The 17,100-nt window shown below is 43.0% G+C and overlaps 1 protein-coding gene across 2 annotated transcripts in view; it reads left to right on the forward strand.

Annotated features, from left to right (window-relative positions):
* The window catches only part of LOC145997324 (uncharacterized), a 90,797-nt gene that overhangs the window by 8,367 nt on the left and 65,330 nt on the right, over window positions 1-17,100 (forward strand). Inside the window, exons 1-2 of one of the 2 annotated variants that reach the window (XM_083134237.1) lie at window positions 10,942-10,999; window positions 11,763-11,911. In XM_083134237.1, the coding sequence (XP_082990363.1) occupies window positions 11,776-11,911 (136 nt within the window). In that variant the 5' untranslated portion in view covers window positions 10,942-10,999; window positions 11,763-11,775. Of the gene's footprint in view, window positions 1-10,941; window positions 11,000-11,762; window positions 11,912-17,100 lie in introns of those variants that run through there. The other variant, XM_083134238.1, reaches the window with a different exon arrangement.

Consider the following 17,100-nt stretch of genomic DNA (forward strand, 5'->3'; position numbering starts at 1 on the left):
ATTCTACCACTGGCACGCGCAGCTCCATGGACCTTACAATACACTTGGCAGCGTCGGGTAGTGTGTTGGGAAGCAAGGTAGTCCCGTCCGGGCCCAAAGTGCTGTATCGCATCAGTGCGTCGTTGTCGTTGGCAGCTCTGCGAAAAGTGACGCGCAAACCACCCTTCCACATGATCTCCTTGTAGTCCGAGAAGAAACCGGGCAGCAGACGCATGGGAAACAGTACTGTGTGACTTTGAGTTTTGATTTTTGTACCTGCTTCGAATCCCCCTGCCTGGTAGTATGCTGCATCGGTCTTGGAGAGTTTCAGTGTTCCCACGGCAGTCGAGGTAATCCCGGGGTAGTCAACCCTATCGATGACGGTGCCGTGTTTTCTAACTTCCACCTGCGAGAATAGGTACGGCACAAAATTATCTACGAGTCTTAGGTTTGCGTTGGCAAGAAATGCTTCGCCGTTGTCTCTCTTCACTACATCAAACTTGACGTACAAATCAGCTCTGTGAGGGTGAATGAATCCATCCCCGACGTCCACATCGTATTCTATCTCTCGATTCGCTTCGTTAAGGTTAGCAAACGTGCGACGGTTGGGAGGGAAGGACTGCAACTCGTAACTTTCGATTTGTTCCATGATGGCTATTTATTATATGTTAATCTCCACGACGGCAGTGGTCGCGGCTCCTGCAAAATCAACCACCTCCCCCTTTTTGTTTGTCACTGCTAATTCTATGTTGTCTATGCGATTACGAGATACAGGAAAGTATATCGGTGGGGAGGGTGTGTAGATAATTGGCTCCATGAACTCAGAGTTTGGTTTGAACGTAACGATAATACCTGTCTGCTTGTGACTCCCTGGGATGCCGTCAGAGGATTTGGTGATCATATCTTGATTATTTTTTTACAGAGCAGTTCGGGTAGGTTGTTATTTATAGACCCCACCCCAATTTTTTTTTTTGTTTTGTGTTCATGGCGATGGTCGTACCTAATGCGGCGACCCGTTCGCCCAGCGAGACGTCTCTGCTGACGAGTCTCCCGAAAGCTGCGTGCTCTAACTTTCTGTCAGCATCATGACGTACATCGAGATCGGTATTGGTATTGTAGGCAATATCGTGATCCTTGCATGCAGCATCCAGGGGATTCACACCCTTGTCGCCTCTCTTTAGTCGCTGTTCGAGTTTGGTACCGGGGCCGCGGTACTGGTAACCTGGCAAGTGCATCTTGAAGGGTAGCTTGTTGATGATGTCGTTCACGAGACCTCGACCTTCGGCCATGTTCCAAAATTTCGGAGGTAGGGTGTTGATGATTTTGATGAGGTACCCTATGCTTTTGTTGTTATTCACAATGAAGTTGGCAAGCTTGGAGCTAACCATGTCCACAATTCCTACCTTCTCGTTGCGAAAGTTGCTGTTGCCTGCATTCTCCTCTCCTGCAATAACCAACAACCTGTCTATGAGCTTGCGCACGTCGTCAACCCACACAAACTCTTTGGGCAGGTTGTTGTAGAGTTTGACGCCGCTGCCTGTTTTGACCTGGTTCCATATCGGCTTGATGAGGTTCTTGTATTTTTCGCCGCTGCTAGATTTGACGCGATTCTGCGTAGCGTCGTTGTTTTGGTACAAGGCATCCGTCATGATCAAAATTTCCTTGTAATTTTGGTAATCTTCGTCTGTGTAATCTCTTGGCTGCTTTTTTGGTGATGAGTTCCCACAGTCCAACCGTACCGGCATACCTGTTCCAGCTGTTTTTCTCACCCAAATTGACTTTCACGTTGTCACCCTCGAACGCGACTTTCGATTTTCCGATTTTCCAAACCACGCCCCTCGTTGAGTTCCATGGTTGGGTACAATCCGAAAACCTCGTCTTTCTCGAACTAAACTCAACAGCCTGTTGATCAATCAATTTTCGGAACGTTGCTCTTCTTGCTGGAACAGTGACGATTTCGGATTCGCGACGATCGACATGACGAGGAAACCCAACGACGGAAAATACAGAAACAAAATTAACGACTTTCTAAACGTTGCAACGTTGTGAGAAACGTTTCTCACAACGTTGCAACGTTTAGAAAGTCGTTAATTTTCCTGGTACGGTTGGACTGTGGGAACTCATCACCAAAAAAGCAACCAAGAGATTACACAGACGAAGATTACCAAAATTACAAGGAAATTTTGATCATGACGGATGCCTTGTACCAAAACAACGACGCTACGCAGAATCGCGTCAAATCTAGCAGCGGCGAAAAATACAAGAACCTCATCAAGCCGATATGGAACCAGGTCAAAACAGGCAGCGGCGTCAAACTCTACAACAACCTGCCCAAAGAGTTTGTGTGGGTTGACGACGTGCGCAAGCTCATAGACAGGTTGTTGGTTATTGCAGGAGAGGAGAATGCAGGCAACAGCAACTTTCGCAACGAGAAGGTAGGAATTGTGGACATGGTTAGCTCCAAGCTTGCCAACTTCATTGTGAATAACAACAAAAGCATAGGGTACCTCATCAAAATCATCAACACCCTACCTCCGAAATTTTGGAACATGGCCGAAGGTCGAGGTCTCGTGAACGACATCATCAACAAGCTACCCTTCAAGATGCACTTGCCAGGTTACCAGTACCGCGGCCCCGGTACCAAACTCGAACAGCGACTAAAGAGAGGCGACAAGGGTGTGAATCCCCTGGATGCTGCATGCAAGGATCACGATATTGCCTACAATACCAATACCGATCTCGATGTACGTCATGATGCTGACAGAAAGTTAGAGCACGCAGCTTTCGGGAGACTCGTCAGCAGAGACGTCTCGCTGGGCGAACGGGTCGCCGCATTAGGTACGACCATCGCCATGAACACAAAACAAAAAAAAAAAATTGGGGTGGGGTCTATAAATAACAACCTACCCGAACTGCTCTGTAAAAAAATAATCAAGATATGATCACCAAATCCTCTGACGGCATCCCAGGGAGTCACAAGCAGACAGGTATTATCGTTACGTTCAAACCAAACTCTGAGTTCATGGAGCCAATTATCTACACACCCTCCCCACCGATATACTTTCCTGTATCTCGTAATCGCATAGACAACATAGAATTAGCAGTGACAAACAAAAAGGGGGAGGTGGTTGATTTTGCAGGAGCCGCGACCACTGCCGTCGTGGAGATTAACATATAATAAATAGCCATCATGGAACAAATCGAAAGTTACGAGTTGCAGTCCTTCCCTCCCAACCGTCGCACGTTTGCTAACCTTAACGAAGCGAATCGAGAGATAGAATACGATGTGGACGTCGGGGATGGATTCATTCACCCTCACAGAGCTGATTTGTACGTCAAGTTTGATGTAGTGAAGAGAGACAACGGCGAAGCATTTCTTGCCAACGCAAACCTAAGACTCGTAGATAATTTTGTGCCGTACCTATTCTCGCAGGTGGAAGTTAGAAAACACGGCACCGTCATCGATAGGGTTGACTACCCCGGGATTACCTCGACTGCCGTGGGAACACTGAAACTCTCCAAGACCGATGCAGCATACTACCAGGCAGGGGGATTCGAAGCAGGTACAAAAATCAAAACTCAAAGTCACACAGTACTGTTTCCCATGCGTCTGCTGCCCGGTTTCTTCTCGGACTACAAGGAGATCATGTGGAAGGGTGGTTTGCGCGTCACTTTTCGCAGAGCTGCGAACGACAACGACGCACTGATGCGATACAGCACTTTGGGCCCGGACGGGACTACCTTGCTTCCCAACACACTACCCGACGCTGCCAAGTGTATTGTAAGGTCCATGGAGCTGCGCGTGCCAGTGGTAGAATACGAATCAAACTATGCTCTCAAGTACAAAGCCGACATCCTGAAGAATCCTCAAGTGTCCATTCAGTTTTATGGCTACCAGTGTGTGCAAAAACCTGCTTCCGGCAATCATTTCGAATTTGACGTAACCACGCAATTCAACAACATTCGGTACGACATGCCCGAGTTTGCAGCCGTACTCTTCCAGACAGGAAGAGGTAACAATCAGAAGAAAAATTCAAGCCAGTTCGACAACTGCAAGATTAAGAACATTTACCTCAAAAATGGCAGGAACGAAGTTTTCCCACGTGAGAACTACAACCTAAACATCGCAGAAGAGGACTACCTGAAACTGTACGAGGCGTACACAGCTTACAAACGAGTGACTTCCGGTAACGTGGACGTGTACTACAATCCAAACGAGTTCATAGCTCGCAGACCCATGTTCCTCATCAACACATCTAAAAGAAAGCAGGTGGTTGTTAACGATCGCACCAACATCAAGATTGTGTGCGAGTTCCACGATGCCTTGCCTGCCGACACCCTGTGTAGCGTCATCCTCATCGCGGAGAAAACTTTTGTGTATGATGCCAGGAACAAGCGAGTAACCGAACAGTTTTAAAAAAAAAAAATATATACTGACCAAAAATCCTTTGTTAACCTGCAACGCTGTGTCCAGGATGTACTGCAAGAAGTAGAGGTTGATAATAAAACATCTTCTTACAATATATATACGCACTGCCTGTCAACACCTTGTTTTGTGGTGAATCTGAAAATATAATAAAATTAAATCATGCTTGAGCGCGCAATATTGATACGGCCTAGTGAGTTGGCAACATTAGTAGACCCAAATGGAGAATTCTGCGACCGAAAATGAGGCTCGGTGAGGCTCGCCTTAATAGTTTGCTCTTGTAAGGCATAAGCCTTATTTTCTCGCAGTGTTGCCAACATCTTACTCGAAAAAATCACCAAGGTTTCTCTCCACGTTCCACTACATAGGATATCCTCGGGCAAGGCATCGTGAAACTCGCAGACGATCTTGATGTTGGTTCGATCGTTGACCACAACCTTCTTTCTCTTAGATGTGTTGATGACGGTCATGGGTCTCCATGCTTTGAATTCGCTGGGCGTGTAGTACATGTCCACGCTTCCCTCGGTCACGCGTTTGTAAGCCGAGAACGCTTCGTAAAGTTTGAGGTAATCGTTTTTGGTCACGTCGAGGTTGTAATTCTCGTGCGGGAACACTTCGTTTCTACTGTTCTTCAAATAAACGTTCTTGATCTTGCAGTCGTCGAACTTCCTGGAATCTTTTTCCTGATTTTTGTCCCTCCCAGTCTAAAAAAGCACTACGATGAAATCTGGCATGTCGAACTGTATGTTGTTGAACTGCGTCGCATCAGTGCATCAGTGCATCGTTGTTGTTGGCAGCTCTTCGAAACGTAACGCGCAGTCCTCTCTTCCACATAATCTCCTTGTAGTCCGAGAAGAAACCAGGCAGCAGACGCATGGGAAAGAGCACCGTGTGACTTGTCGTCGATATTTTGGTCCCGGCTTCGAATCCCCCGGCCTGGTAGTATGCTGCGTCTGTTTTGGATAATTTCAACGTTCCCACTGCCGTCGACGTGATGCCTGGATAATCTATTCTGTCTATGACGGTGTTGTGTTTCCTCACCTCCACCTGCGAGAACAGGTGAGGCACGAAGTTGTCCACAAGTATCAAGTTTGCTGCTGCGGGAAACGCGTCTCCACTTTCTTTCTTCACCACATCAAATTGAAGGTAGAGGTCCGCTCTGTGAGGATGAACAAACCCGTCGCCTACGTCCACATCATATTCGATCTCTCTGTTCGCTTCGTTCAAATTTCCAAACATAGGTTCTATTCATATTTTTACTCATGTATAGACATACATGATGAATCAGCAAACATATTTTTTCCAAGTCTTGCCGTTTCCAAAATAACCTTATTTCCACTCACCATTTTCGATTTCCGAGCATAGGTTCTATTCATATTTTACTCACATATAGACGTACGTGATGAATCCGAAAACAGATTTCTCCTAAGTCTTACCGTTTCCAAGATAACCCCACTTCCGGTCGCTATTTTCGATTTCCGAACATAGGTTCTATTCATACTTTTTCTCACGTATAGGTGTACGTGATGAATCAGCAAACATATTTTTTCTAAGTCTTACCGTTTCCAAGATAACCCCACTTCCGGTCGCCATTTTCGATTTCCGAACATAGGTTCTATTCATATTTTTACTCACGTATAGGTGTACGTGATGAATCTGAAAACAGATTTCTCCTAAGTCTTACCGTTTCCAAGATAACCCCACTTCCGGTCGCCATTTTGGATTTCCGAACATAGGTTCTATTTATACTTTTTCTCACATATAGGTGTACGTGATGAATCCGCAAACAGATTTTTCCTAAGTTTTACTGTTTCCTAGATAACCCCACTTCCGGTCGCCATTTTGGATTTCCGAACATAGGTTCAATTCATACTTTTTCTCACGTATAGGTGTACGTGATGAATCCGCAAACAGATTTCTTCTAAGTCTTACCGTTTCCAAGATAACGCCACTTCCGGTCGCCATTTTGGATTTCCGAACATAGGTTCTATTCATACTTTTTCTCACATATAGGCGTACGTGATGAATCCGCAAACAGATTTCTCCTAAGTCTTACCGTTTCCAAGATAACGCCACTTCCGGTCGTCATTTTGGATTTCCGAACATAGGTTCTATTCATACTTTTTCTCACATATAGGTGTACATGATGAAACTACAAACAGATTTCTCCTAAGTTTTACTGTTTCCAAGATAACCCCACTTCCGGTCGCCATTTTGGATTTCCGAGCATAGGTTCTATTCATACTTTTTCTCACATATAGGCGTACGTGATGAATCCGCAAACAGATTTTTTTTGCTAAGTCATGAATTGGAGGGTTCTATGACAAACTATATTAATTCTCGTAAGAGAACAGAACGTGTCCTACGGGGCAAGTTAAGGGGGCATGTGCATGGCCAAAGTAGCAGCTGGCCTCTCCCCTTTCAACGTGAACTTGGGAGTGGCGCAAATTCCACGCCGGAACAGGCGTTCTGCCCGGCACGGAAGTTGATGTTTATCGCAGCGTTACAAATCCAGCCAGTTGTACGGAAGCTGATCTTCACGTGTATTTTTCACGAGACACGCTAAACGCCACGTGCATACGCAAGATCATGGCCTTGCGTAAAAAATCAAAAAATTAAAAAAAACAATAAGACTTTACCGCCAGGCAAACTGCTCGAAATGGACGCCAAACAGAACACAGCTAAATTGATGATGAATAGCATGTATGGTCAGATGTACGAATTGAAAAACATTCCAGAAGAGATTCGCCCGCACGTCAATCAATTCTACGTTCGAAGGCCATACGGGAAAACCTTTACTTTTTTGGTTGGGCACCACGCCAGGGGGCCAGGAATCCTAAAAAACAACAATTATTATTATTTTGTCTGTTTGCTTGCGTCACAATACACGCGCACGTGTGTGTGTGTGTGTGTGTGTGTGTGTGACACATCGTTCCCCCGAGAGAGGTTTACAAAGGTCACGATCTACAAACATTTTGGAGGATGAGAAGATGAGAAGATGAGAGGATGAGAGGATGAGAAGATGAGAGGATGAGAGGATGAGAGGATGAGAGCTCATCTTTCACTCATCACTGCTTTTCTGCGCCCGTGAAACATCGTCAGCGCAATAATGAGGCGCGGAACAGGGAGAGAAAATGATACACGCGCGCGCGTGTGTATGTGTGTGCCACATCGTTCCCGAGAGAGAGGTTTACAAAGGTCACGATCTACAAACATTTGGTCCTTCAAAAATAAGAGAATAAGAAGATGAGAAGATGAGAGGATGAGAAGATGAGAGCTCATCTTTCACTCATCACTGCTTTTCTGCGCCGTGAAACATCGTCAGCGCAATAATGAGGCGCGGAACAGGGAGAGAAAATAATACACGCGCGCGCGTGTGTATGTGTGTGCCACATCGTTCCCGAGAGAGAGGTTTACAAAGGTCACGATCTACAAACATTTGGTCCTTCAAAAATAAGAGAATAAGAAGATGAGAAGATGAGAGGATGAGAAGATGAGAGCTCATCTTTCACTCATCACTGCTTTTCTGCGCCGTGAAACATCGTCAGCGCAATAATGAGGCGCGGAACAGGGAGAGAAAATAATACACGCGCGCGCGTGTGTATGTGTGTGCCACATCGTTCCCGAGAGAGAGGTTTACAAAGGTCACGATCTACAAACATTTGGTCCTTCAAGGATGAGAGGATGAGAAGATGAGAGGATGAGAGGATGAGAAGATGAGAGCTCATCTTTCACTCATCACTGCTTTTCTGCGCCCTGAAACATCGTCAGCGCAATAAATAAGGCGCCGAACGTGGAGAGAAAGTGAGTGTATGTGTGTCTGTATGTGTGTGGCACATCGTTCTCGAGAGAGGTTTACAAAGGTCACGATCTACAAACATTTTGGAGGATGAGAAGATGAGAAGATGAGAAGATGAGAGGATGAGAGGATGAGAGCTCATCTTTCACTCATCACTGCTTTTCTGCGCCCGTGAAACATCGTCAGCGCAATAAATGAGGCGCGGAACAGGGAGAGAAAGTGAGTTTTTCAACTTTTTGTGGTCGTTTGGTCAAGAAATCAGAATTGGCCTCAAAGGCATATTTACTATCTACTTAAAGAGTATTTTATCTTTGTTTAGTGAACTACGGTAACGATTTGAAACGTGTCAGTCTGAAACCGGACACCTTGTATAATCTTTTGCAAGGTGAAAATAATTCGTCCGTTCTTGAGTTCGCTTCTTTGAAATTAGTGCACCCATTATTCTGTTTACACACCACTCTTACCCGGGTCACTTCTGGTAGGAAAAGCCCATATAAACAACAAATTCGGCTCGCTAGTCTTGGGTTCCCTTCCCGTTCCTCACCAGAGCACTGAGAATAAATTGACATAGGTAAGAACTTACAGAATTAACGTTGCAGTTGCTGAAAATAGCAGAAATGGCCTTTATACATTATTTACACTATAATAGGTCTCGGATTCTTCAATTTGCGTTCTCTAATTTATCTCATACACATTGCTTTGTCTAATGTGGGCCCCCACGACGGACCCGACTGTGGAAGCCAGCATCGACGGAATCGCCTGATGCTTTGTAAACTGATAGGAGGAGGCTGTTGAAGTCCGTAAGATAACTGTTCACACTGAATCTCGGTTTAACACACCCTGTCTCGCTCTCTGCCAGAGAATCCATATTTATACTTCAACCCTCGTCACGTGGGGAGGGCTGAAAGTTTAATTTACCAGTATATTGGCTCATCTAAACTTCTTGAAAACTCATGCAAGAACCAAGAATTACAGAGTATACAGCATGTTTTAAAATTCTTGCAGGATTGTAAAAAGCTATAATTAACAGGTTTATTGCAACGAAATATTGTTTCTTACACAGAGGAAAATTTAAAAATTTGTTCTGCCAACACTGCTGATCACGCGATCACGTGATTCCAACATGGGCGTCGATGCAGGGAAAAGAGAACCCTCATCTTGGCCCGCAAGGTCAACAGACCTTACGCCATGCGATTACTGGCTGTGGGGACATGCCAAGACACCCAGGTGTATGCACAGAAACTGACAGATCCTGACGTTCTCAAGATCAAGATACGTGATGTGATTCTCAACATTCCGGACGAGCACTGTCAGAACGCAATGGATCATATTAGTGGTGACGTCGCAGCAGACGACAAACCAGGAACCGAGTCTAAGCAACGGGGCAAACGTGTTTTCTTCCTATTCAAATCAATGGGATTTTCCATCGGAAGGGGTAGCTATAATTATTGTGACAGCAGTCATGAAACAAAATTATGATGCTTATTGTATATCAATGTAAAGATGAGATTTCGGAGAATATCACACATACCTTACAGAGAATAAGGTAAAGAATAACCGGAGTAAGAAAATCATGCATTTTTCTGCAAAGGTTGGACATTCCAGTTCCGAGCACAGCCGAAGCCATCCCGAAGCTCAGCCGATGTCAAGTCGGACACGCTGCCAATATGGATGATAGGAAATCAGCAGCCTCAGGTGATTGAACGGACGGCGCCCATTGGCTGGGATTTCTTTTGGAGCATTCGCTTTACTCGACTTCCTACTCCATTTATTCTTTAGATTCTCATCTGTAAGGTATATGTTATATATAGACATATTCTCCGAAATCTCATCTTTACATTGATGTACGATGCACATCACATTTTTGGGCCTCCCGATGGCGCAGTGGTAGCATCGTCGCCTTGTAATCAAGGGGTCCTGGGTTCGATATCTGGTGGAGGCACATAGTGGTTCGGATCCCACTTTAAACTGTAGGTCCAGTCCCGATTAGCCTTACTGTGCATAAAGTGAACTTAAAATACCAAATCAACCAACCACATCACATTTTTGTTTCCTAACTGCTGTCACGATTCTTAAAGTTACCCTTTGCAATGGGAAACTCAATGTAGTTGGATAGGGAAAAGAACACGTTTTTATTTTTTCGACTCAATTCCAGCTCGTCGTCTGCTGTGACGACACACTAATACGCCCATTCTCGGACTGAAATGAAGATTTCAACAGTGTTTGGACGTGAATGGTGTCCAGCTGGATATCTGGCGATGAACCAAACCACAGCAAACATTAATTTTAAAGTTTCCTCTGTGTAAAAAGCAAATATTTTGTTGTAACAAACCTATTACTTTAAAAGTTATAAGTTTTTAGAATCCTGAAGGACGTTTAAAACACACCGTACTTACAGTTGAAATCAAACTAACACTTATTTACGATATGAGCAGATCAGCCCCTCATTCACACACAAATATGAATTACCAATGCAAATATTTAATTACAGATAATAAAACATAATAACAAATTCTGTTTGAAACACAATGGTCCTTGTGTAGGCTAACAAGGAAGAAGACTCCTCAATTTTTCCAATATCAACATAAACTTTCCTTTCATTTTACACATGGACAGGAGATAGCTCCCCCTTGCACATGAGTACGTGATGTGCGATACATTGCAATCTTATCGTTTCATTTCCTGTTATGCGATGGGTCAAATGCCAACAATATGGTTGATTATTTCGATCCATACTCGTAAGGGTGTTTCCAGATGGTGAAGCTTTGCATCAATTCTAGTTCAACGCTGTAGAGGTAAGTATGTAGTAGGACATGTTTGGGAATTTGCTCTTGCATTGGATTTTCATGTTGTGCCGATCTACTAGTTTGTCCATTGTACATGCTTTTTTAAACATAGGTTGCTTCCACTTAAACTTCCCATTAGCCTGAACTTACAAACAAATATTGGGGGAAAATACTATGGATTGTTTCACAATGCTTCCATAGCCGGGCCAGTCAGCTTGCACCTTTACAGTTCTGAAGTCAATCTAGGGTCTGCACATTCAATCAGAAAGTATTGTATAATTCGGTCTTAGGTTTGGAAGAAACCACAGGCATTTAAGTAGACAGAAGGATCTCCCCTTTCAAGTTTGGGCGAAATTTTACCTAAATGAATTATAGTCCCAGATCATCTAAACATTCGTAAACCGATTACAGAGGAAACAACTTGTTAATAATAACCTTTAACTTTTCCTTTCAAATATTCATTCGACAGCGTGATTAAAACAGCAAGACATAAACAAATACACCATTTCCCTCATATTGGTTTCGAAAATTTAAGTGTTTGCTTGCAACATGATTCTTGTCAAATACTTCTTTCGTTGTAGGAAATGCTTAGGTTCAATGGGATTCCCACTAAACTTAATTTGATATCATAGTGTTACAATTATTTCAACTTTGTTTGTAAAATATTAACACAGGCAATGCTACTACTATTTTTGACATTCCTGTATATACAAAGAAGAACTGTAATTCAGAGTTTGATAATGTCATTTTGCACAACTATGTTCTGTTACAGGTAAACTCCAAACATGAACGTAACTTTGCTCACTCACTTGATGATTAATCTAACCAATGTTCCTCGTCCAGATGTGCAAGATGTGCAAGGGCCAGTAAACGATATAGCTCCAGATGGCGACTGTTACGATTTTAGTCTTGACGGTTCAGGTAAATTTCAATCTACAAGGGAGAGTCAAGTGGAAAACCTTCAGTTGTCTTTGTTTTTTTATCTAGTAGATTACTTCATGTAGGGTTGAACAAGTTGGCTGCATCTTAGCATAGACCCAATGCTGATCATATATAAGTGCAAGTTTGAGTTAGTTAGTGCCTTTATACTTCAAGAACAATAATCTTCGGGATACGTTCAGTCACTTTTAAGCCACTGCCTGCCAATTGAGGCCCTTGTCGAACTTCCTTCTTCATTTGCGAACTTGCTGGTGTGGTAAGCATGTATAGAAATAATGAATTTTCATTTACGGGAGAATTTCGGTACGTTTTAGGCTTCCAGAGTGCAAGAAACCACCGTTCTTCACTGGTGCAAGTGTGTGGAGGAGGCACCATCTTAAAATAACAAATATGGCGTTTTTAAGTTCAGTTCAGGTGATCAGTGTTGGACCCTTGAAGTTGTTTTGTTAATAGTTGCGTTATATAAAGTTGAACTATGTACAGTCTATCATTCAATTTTTGTTGGACTTTTAAGGTTTTCATTTTTCCCTCCCTCGTAAAACAGCAATATCTAGCTCAGTTTTAAATTAACTTATTTTGTGTCTTTAAGAAATAGCTTCTAGTTCACCTAGCCTGCGGAAAACTCTGTCCGAGTAATGAGAAAGATTTTTTATTGAATTATTACTGTTCGATATTTGCAATTAGTGAAGTGACTTCTCGGAAAATAATTAGTTAAATCTAATCTACAATCTTTGAATTTTCCCACAAGGCTACCCTGATGCGAGTCTCTACGCTGGTGACTAATACAAGTTTACAAGAATTTTTAAGTATCGCAGATAGGAGAAATTATTTTTGAATATAGAACAGAGTGTGATTGAAATTATAGCTGGAAATTATGAGATTAATTATATAATGGTATCAGAGTACAAGTGGCGTAACTCCATTGAATACAGTTTTGAGAGAAAGGCATATTTAGATAACTTATTCCTATATTTAGCTGTTGGAGCACAAACATAGTGGTGCCTCTGTGAGCAAGAATTTGAAACTTAGGAGGCACTTACTTCTAGCACTGAAATGTTGATACTGCACACTTCTAAGTTATACATGTAACTCAATTTTCACGAAAAGTGAAGTTACGCCACATTTGCTCTGAACTCCTCATGTTTTAATGAAAATTAATGTTAACATTTTGATGTAATCCATGAAGAGAGAGGATGGCAATTCATGCATGAAATATTTTAATGAGTTATATTTCATCTCGAATAAACCGTAATAGTAATTTGCTACTTAACGGTAACTGTAAATAACTTGTATTCTCAAATGAGTAATTATGACTCGGTTATTTTTAAATACATAACTTTCTAAATGCTGATCATATGAATATAGGAACTACTGCAAATATGGGAAGGCTAAACCCATTATGGCTTCGTCCACGATTGAACTTAAGTGTTTGTTCTTGGCTAATTATGAATATGAAATAACTAACTAACTAACTCTCTAGCCTTCTTAAACCCGAAGGTTCATGGCTGCAGCAACACAGGCCTTCCATCTGTCCCTATCTTGAGCAAGATCTATATACTCTTTTCCATCCTACATCCATACCTATATAGGCTACAACGACCGCGAAAGAGAGGGGCAATGGGTGACAGTTCTCGGTAGGTGTTTACCAAGGACATATTTAGGGGGGGCAGGGGGTCCGGACCCCTCCAAAGACTTACCAAGCACAAAAATTAAATAATACTTGTTGTCCCTCCATCTTCGTCTATAATGAATATGAAATAGTGTACAAAAAAAATGTTGAAGTAGAGAATATATTGTCAAGGTTTCCATTGCATTTATGAACTGAATTCCGTCGATATCAACTGTTTCTCCTTGCAACAGCAACCTTGACAATAGATCCTCTACTTCAACAATTTTCTTCTTCACAATTTCATATTCATAATTAGCCAAGAACAAGTACCAACGTCGAATCCTGCATAAAGCCATAATGGGTATAGCCTTTCCACCTACTTTTAAAATAAGTAACTTTCCAACCACTGCGTAATTACACATAAACTTTTTAGGCTATCTGCGATTTCTTGGAAGATACGGCGATTATGAAAACAACAAAGGCATGGGCTTGTATAAACTACACACTGATGTGAAAACCTGGGGCGATGCAGAGGAGACGTGCAAGGAAGAAGGCGGTCATCTTGCGGTCATCGAATCTTCGTACGAGGCGCATGCGCTGAAGAGGATGCTCGTGGAATGGTTCATCGACAGCGACAGCTACTACACCCATACCTATATAGGCTACAACGACCGCGAAAGAGAGGGGCAATGGGTGACAGTTCTCGGTAGGTGTTTACCAAGGACATATTTAGGGGGGGCAGGGGGTCCGGACCCCTCCAAAGACTTACCAAGCACAAAAATTAAATAATACTTGTTTAGCATTTGCTGTGTAATCGAGGGTAATTTATTTCAACTTATTTGAAGGCAGTTTATATTTATTTTTTATATACGAAAACAAGCCTCTGCGCAAGAACTAACGCGAGACTGCTCCACCAATGAACACGTGAGGTAATGTGATTGCGAGGAGGGGGAAAAGCGACTGCAGTTACCAGCCTTCCCAGCAGCGTGTACTGCTTCGCTCTGCCCACTCGATTTCCTCCCCTTCTCTGACACCATGCGCGGCCTTGCTCTAGAGATATTTGGGACAGGGTATAATTCCTTTATTTAACATTAATTTGATGTGTGTGTATCTTAGCGAAAGCTAATGTAGTATAATGACTCCTTTGTTGTATAACAAGAACATAATTATTTTATTGGGAGACGCTTGAGAGTAGACTATCCTCCCGCACTGTCAAGGACTTATTTAGGGACGAAGCCTAAGGGTCAGGACCCCTCCTCCCAAAACCTTACCAAGTACAAACATCAAATTCGTTTAGCATTTGCTGTATAATCGAGGGTTATTAATTTCCGCCGAATTTTGGATAACAATACGAAAGATATTAATCTGAAACTTTAATTTTCGTCAACTGAATCTAACATTCTTTCATGTTATTTAATAAATATTCATTTTGTTATCGGGTTGGCCGCGGTGGCTCAGTCGGTAACGCGTCTGACTACCATGCTAAAGGTCCCGGGTTCGATCCCCGGCCGGTTCAAATCCGGGAACTTTTCTAACGATGGAAGCGGCCCCGGCGCCCACCCAGCGTCGAATAACATGGGTACCTGGGGGAAACCCTGGGGGGTAAAGGCGGTCAGGGGCGTGATGCTGATCACATCACCCCTACTCACGACCGGATCAAGAAAGTGTGGGGCGTTACCCCCACACCCCCTATACGCCTTCATGGCGTGGTGCTAAGCACAGGGGAACACTTTACCTTTTTTTCATTTTGTTATCTATTTGACATTGATTTCCTTGCCAGGACAGTTGCCTTTATACAACTTCTAGCGATCTTAACTATACGTTAGATAGTGAATACATGCTTTTATATCTCTATTCTTACACCGTTTTTACCTATTAATGTAATAATAGCAATATAGTATTAATTTAATATTTATTACTTAACATTATTTTAATTGGATATTATAATGTTATTATTTTAATTTTAACGTTTACATTATTATTATTATTATTTCTGAGACACTTGGTTCGGACCCCTCCTCCCAAATAAATCTCCAAATACGCCTGATGTTTACATAATTTAACGGTCGTATATTTGAAGAACGTTCACCATTTGTGATATTCACTCATAACCGTAGCTATATTTATATAGTCCACGCGTTTATTTCGTTAACGTCGAAGAACTGAAGAATGCCGCCGCCATGAACGTGGGGATAAATAGCGGGCGAGTTGTTTTCGTCCAATCACACTCAACCTTCAGTCAATGGGCGCAGCTGTTATTCTGCTCGTCTATTCCACGTGGAGTCTCAGTCACATGACTGCGGATACGCTGTTGCCGTACTTTGCAACTTCAATGTGAAGACCGTGGGAAGGTGCTGCTGCGCGGAGGGACAAGGTGGCGTAGAGTAGATGTGTGGCAACACTGTGCGTTGAATGTGATTGTTGCAGCTGGTGGGCGCGCTCCTTGGTCGTTAACGTAGCTACCCATCTACTATAACTGATCGAGGGTCTAGCTGGCGGCTGACCAACATAGCTCCATCTGCCCACCAATCGTTTTCCGGGGAGTGTGGCTCGATGAGTGTCAACAACCTCAGTTGCGAAGTAAAAGCTGTAGGAGTAACATCGCTCTCCCGTCACAACGTTGCCAAGCGTACGTCTGTTTTGTCAGTTGTTTTATTAGCTTGTATGTACAGCGCAGTTTTCCGTGCTTTTTCTACTATTGTACAACATTTATTCAGTAACGGCGCTGCTCAACTCTCTCTCACACCCGTTTTACAGTACATTTGGCAACATGCTGTGTATCCGACACTCATTTCTTTCGTTCCGACAGCAAATTTTGGGTGCATTGTGACTCGAAAACGCCCGATGTCAGTCGAAGAGAATTCAACTGATCTCTGATTGGTTGTTTCCCAGCCGCCAGCTGGAATTGCGAGCGATATGTAAATGCACTGTATTGTGTTTACTAGAGCGCGCGTCAAATCTCCTGCATATGGCCTTGAACGGCTGAACAGCACTAGCGAATCACAGACGTGCGGCGTTGCCTATTCCGCCCAACCACGCTGTCTCTTTTCTGTGTGAGATTTCGACATGGCACCGCTGAAGTGCGCTGCTATTGGCTATCGCCATATGCAGGAGATTTGACGCGCACTCTAGGCTACAAACATATCTACAGTTTCCTGTGGAAGTTCGGGCGTACCTTGGCAAACAGGGTAGCATCTGAAAGTGAAACGATTTGGTAAGATGGTCCTTGTCATCTATCTTGATCTTGTATACCATCTGTCCCCGTTCACACAGAGAAAAACCAGCATCCGGTGAACACAGCGGACTATTCATCGTCCAGGGACTTTATGACTACCCTGCAGAACTTCCACTGCCCGATACGAATCAGAAATCGTTGCACGCAGCAATACAGTTCCCTCCAAAATACAATTCTGAAAAACGCTACTACTTTATATACAGGTTGTATCATAATAGAGTAAACAAATTTTAGAATTTATTTCGATTAAACTGTATGGAATACAACAATGATATTTATTGTGTATTAATCAGTAACACTTCAAATTTCTATGAATGTCTACAAATG

The sequence above is a fragment of the Lepisma saccharinum genome, chromosome 13 (genome assembly GCF_977018435.1).
Source record: "Lepisma saccharinum chromosome 13, izLepSacc3.1, whole genome shotgun sequence".
NCBI lineage: Eukaryota > Metazoa > Arthropoda > Insecta > Zygentoma > Lepismatidae > Lepisma > Lepisma saccharinum.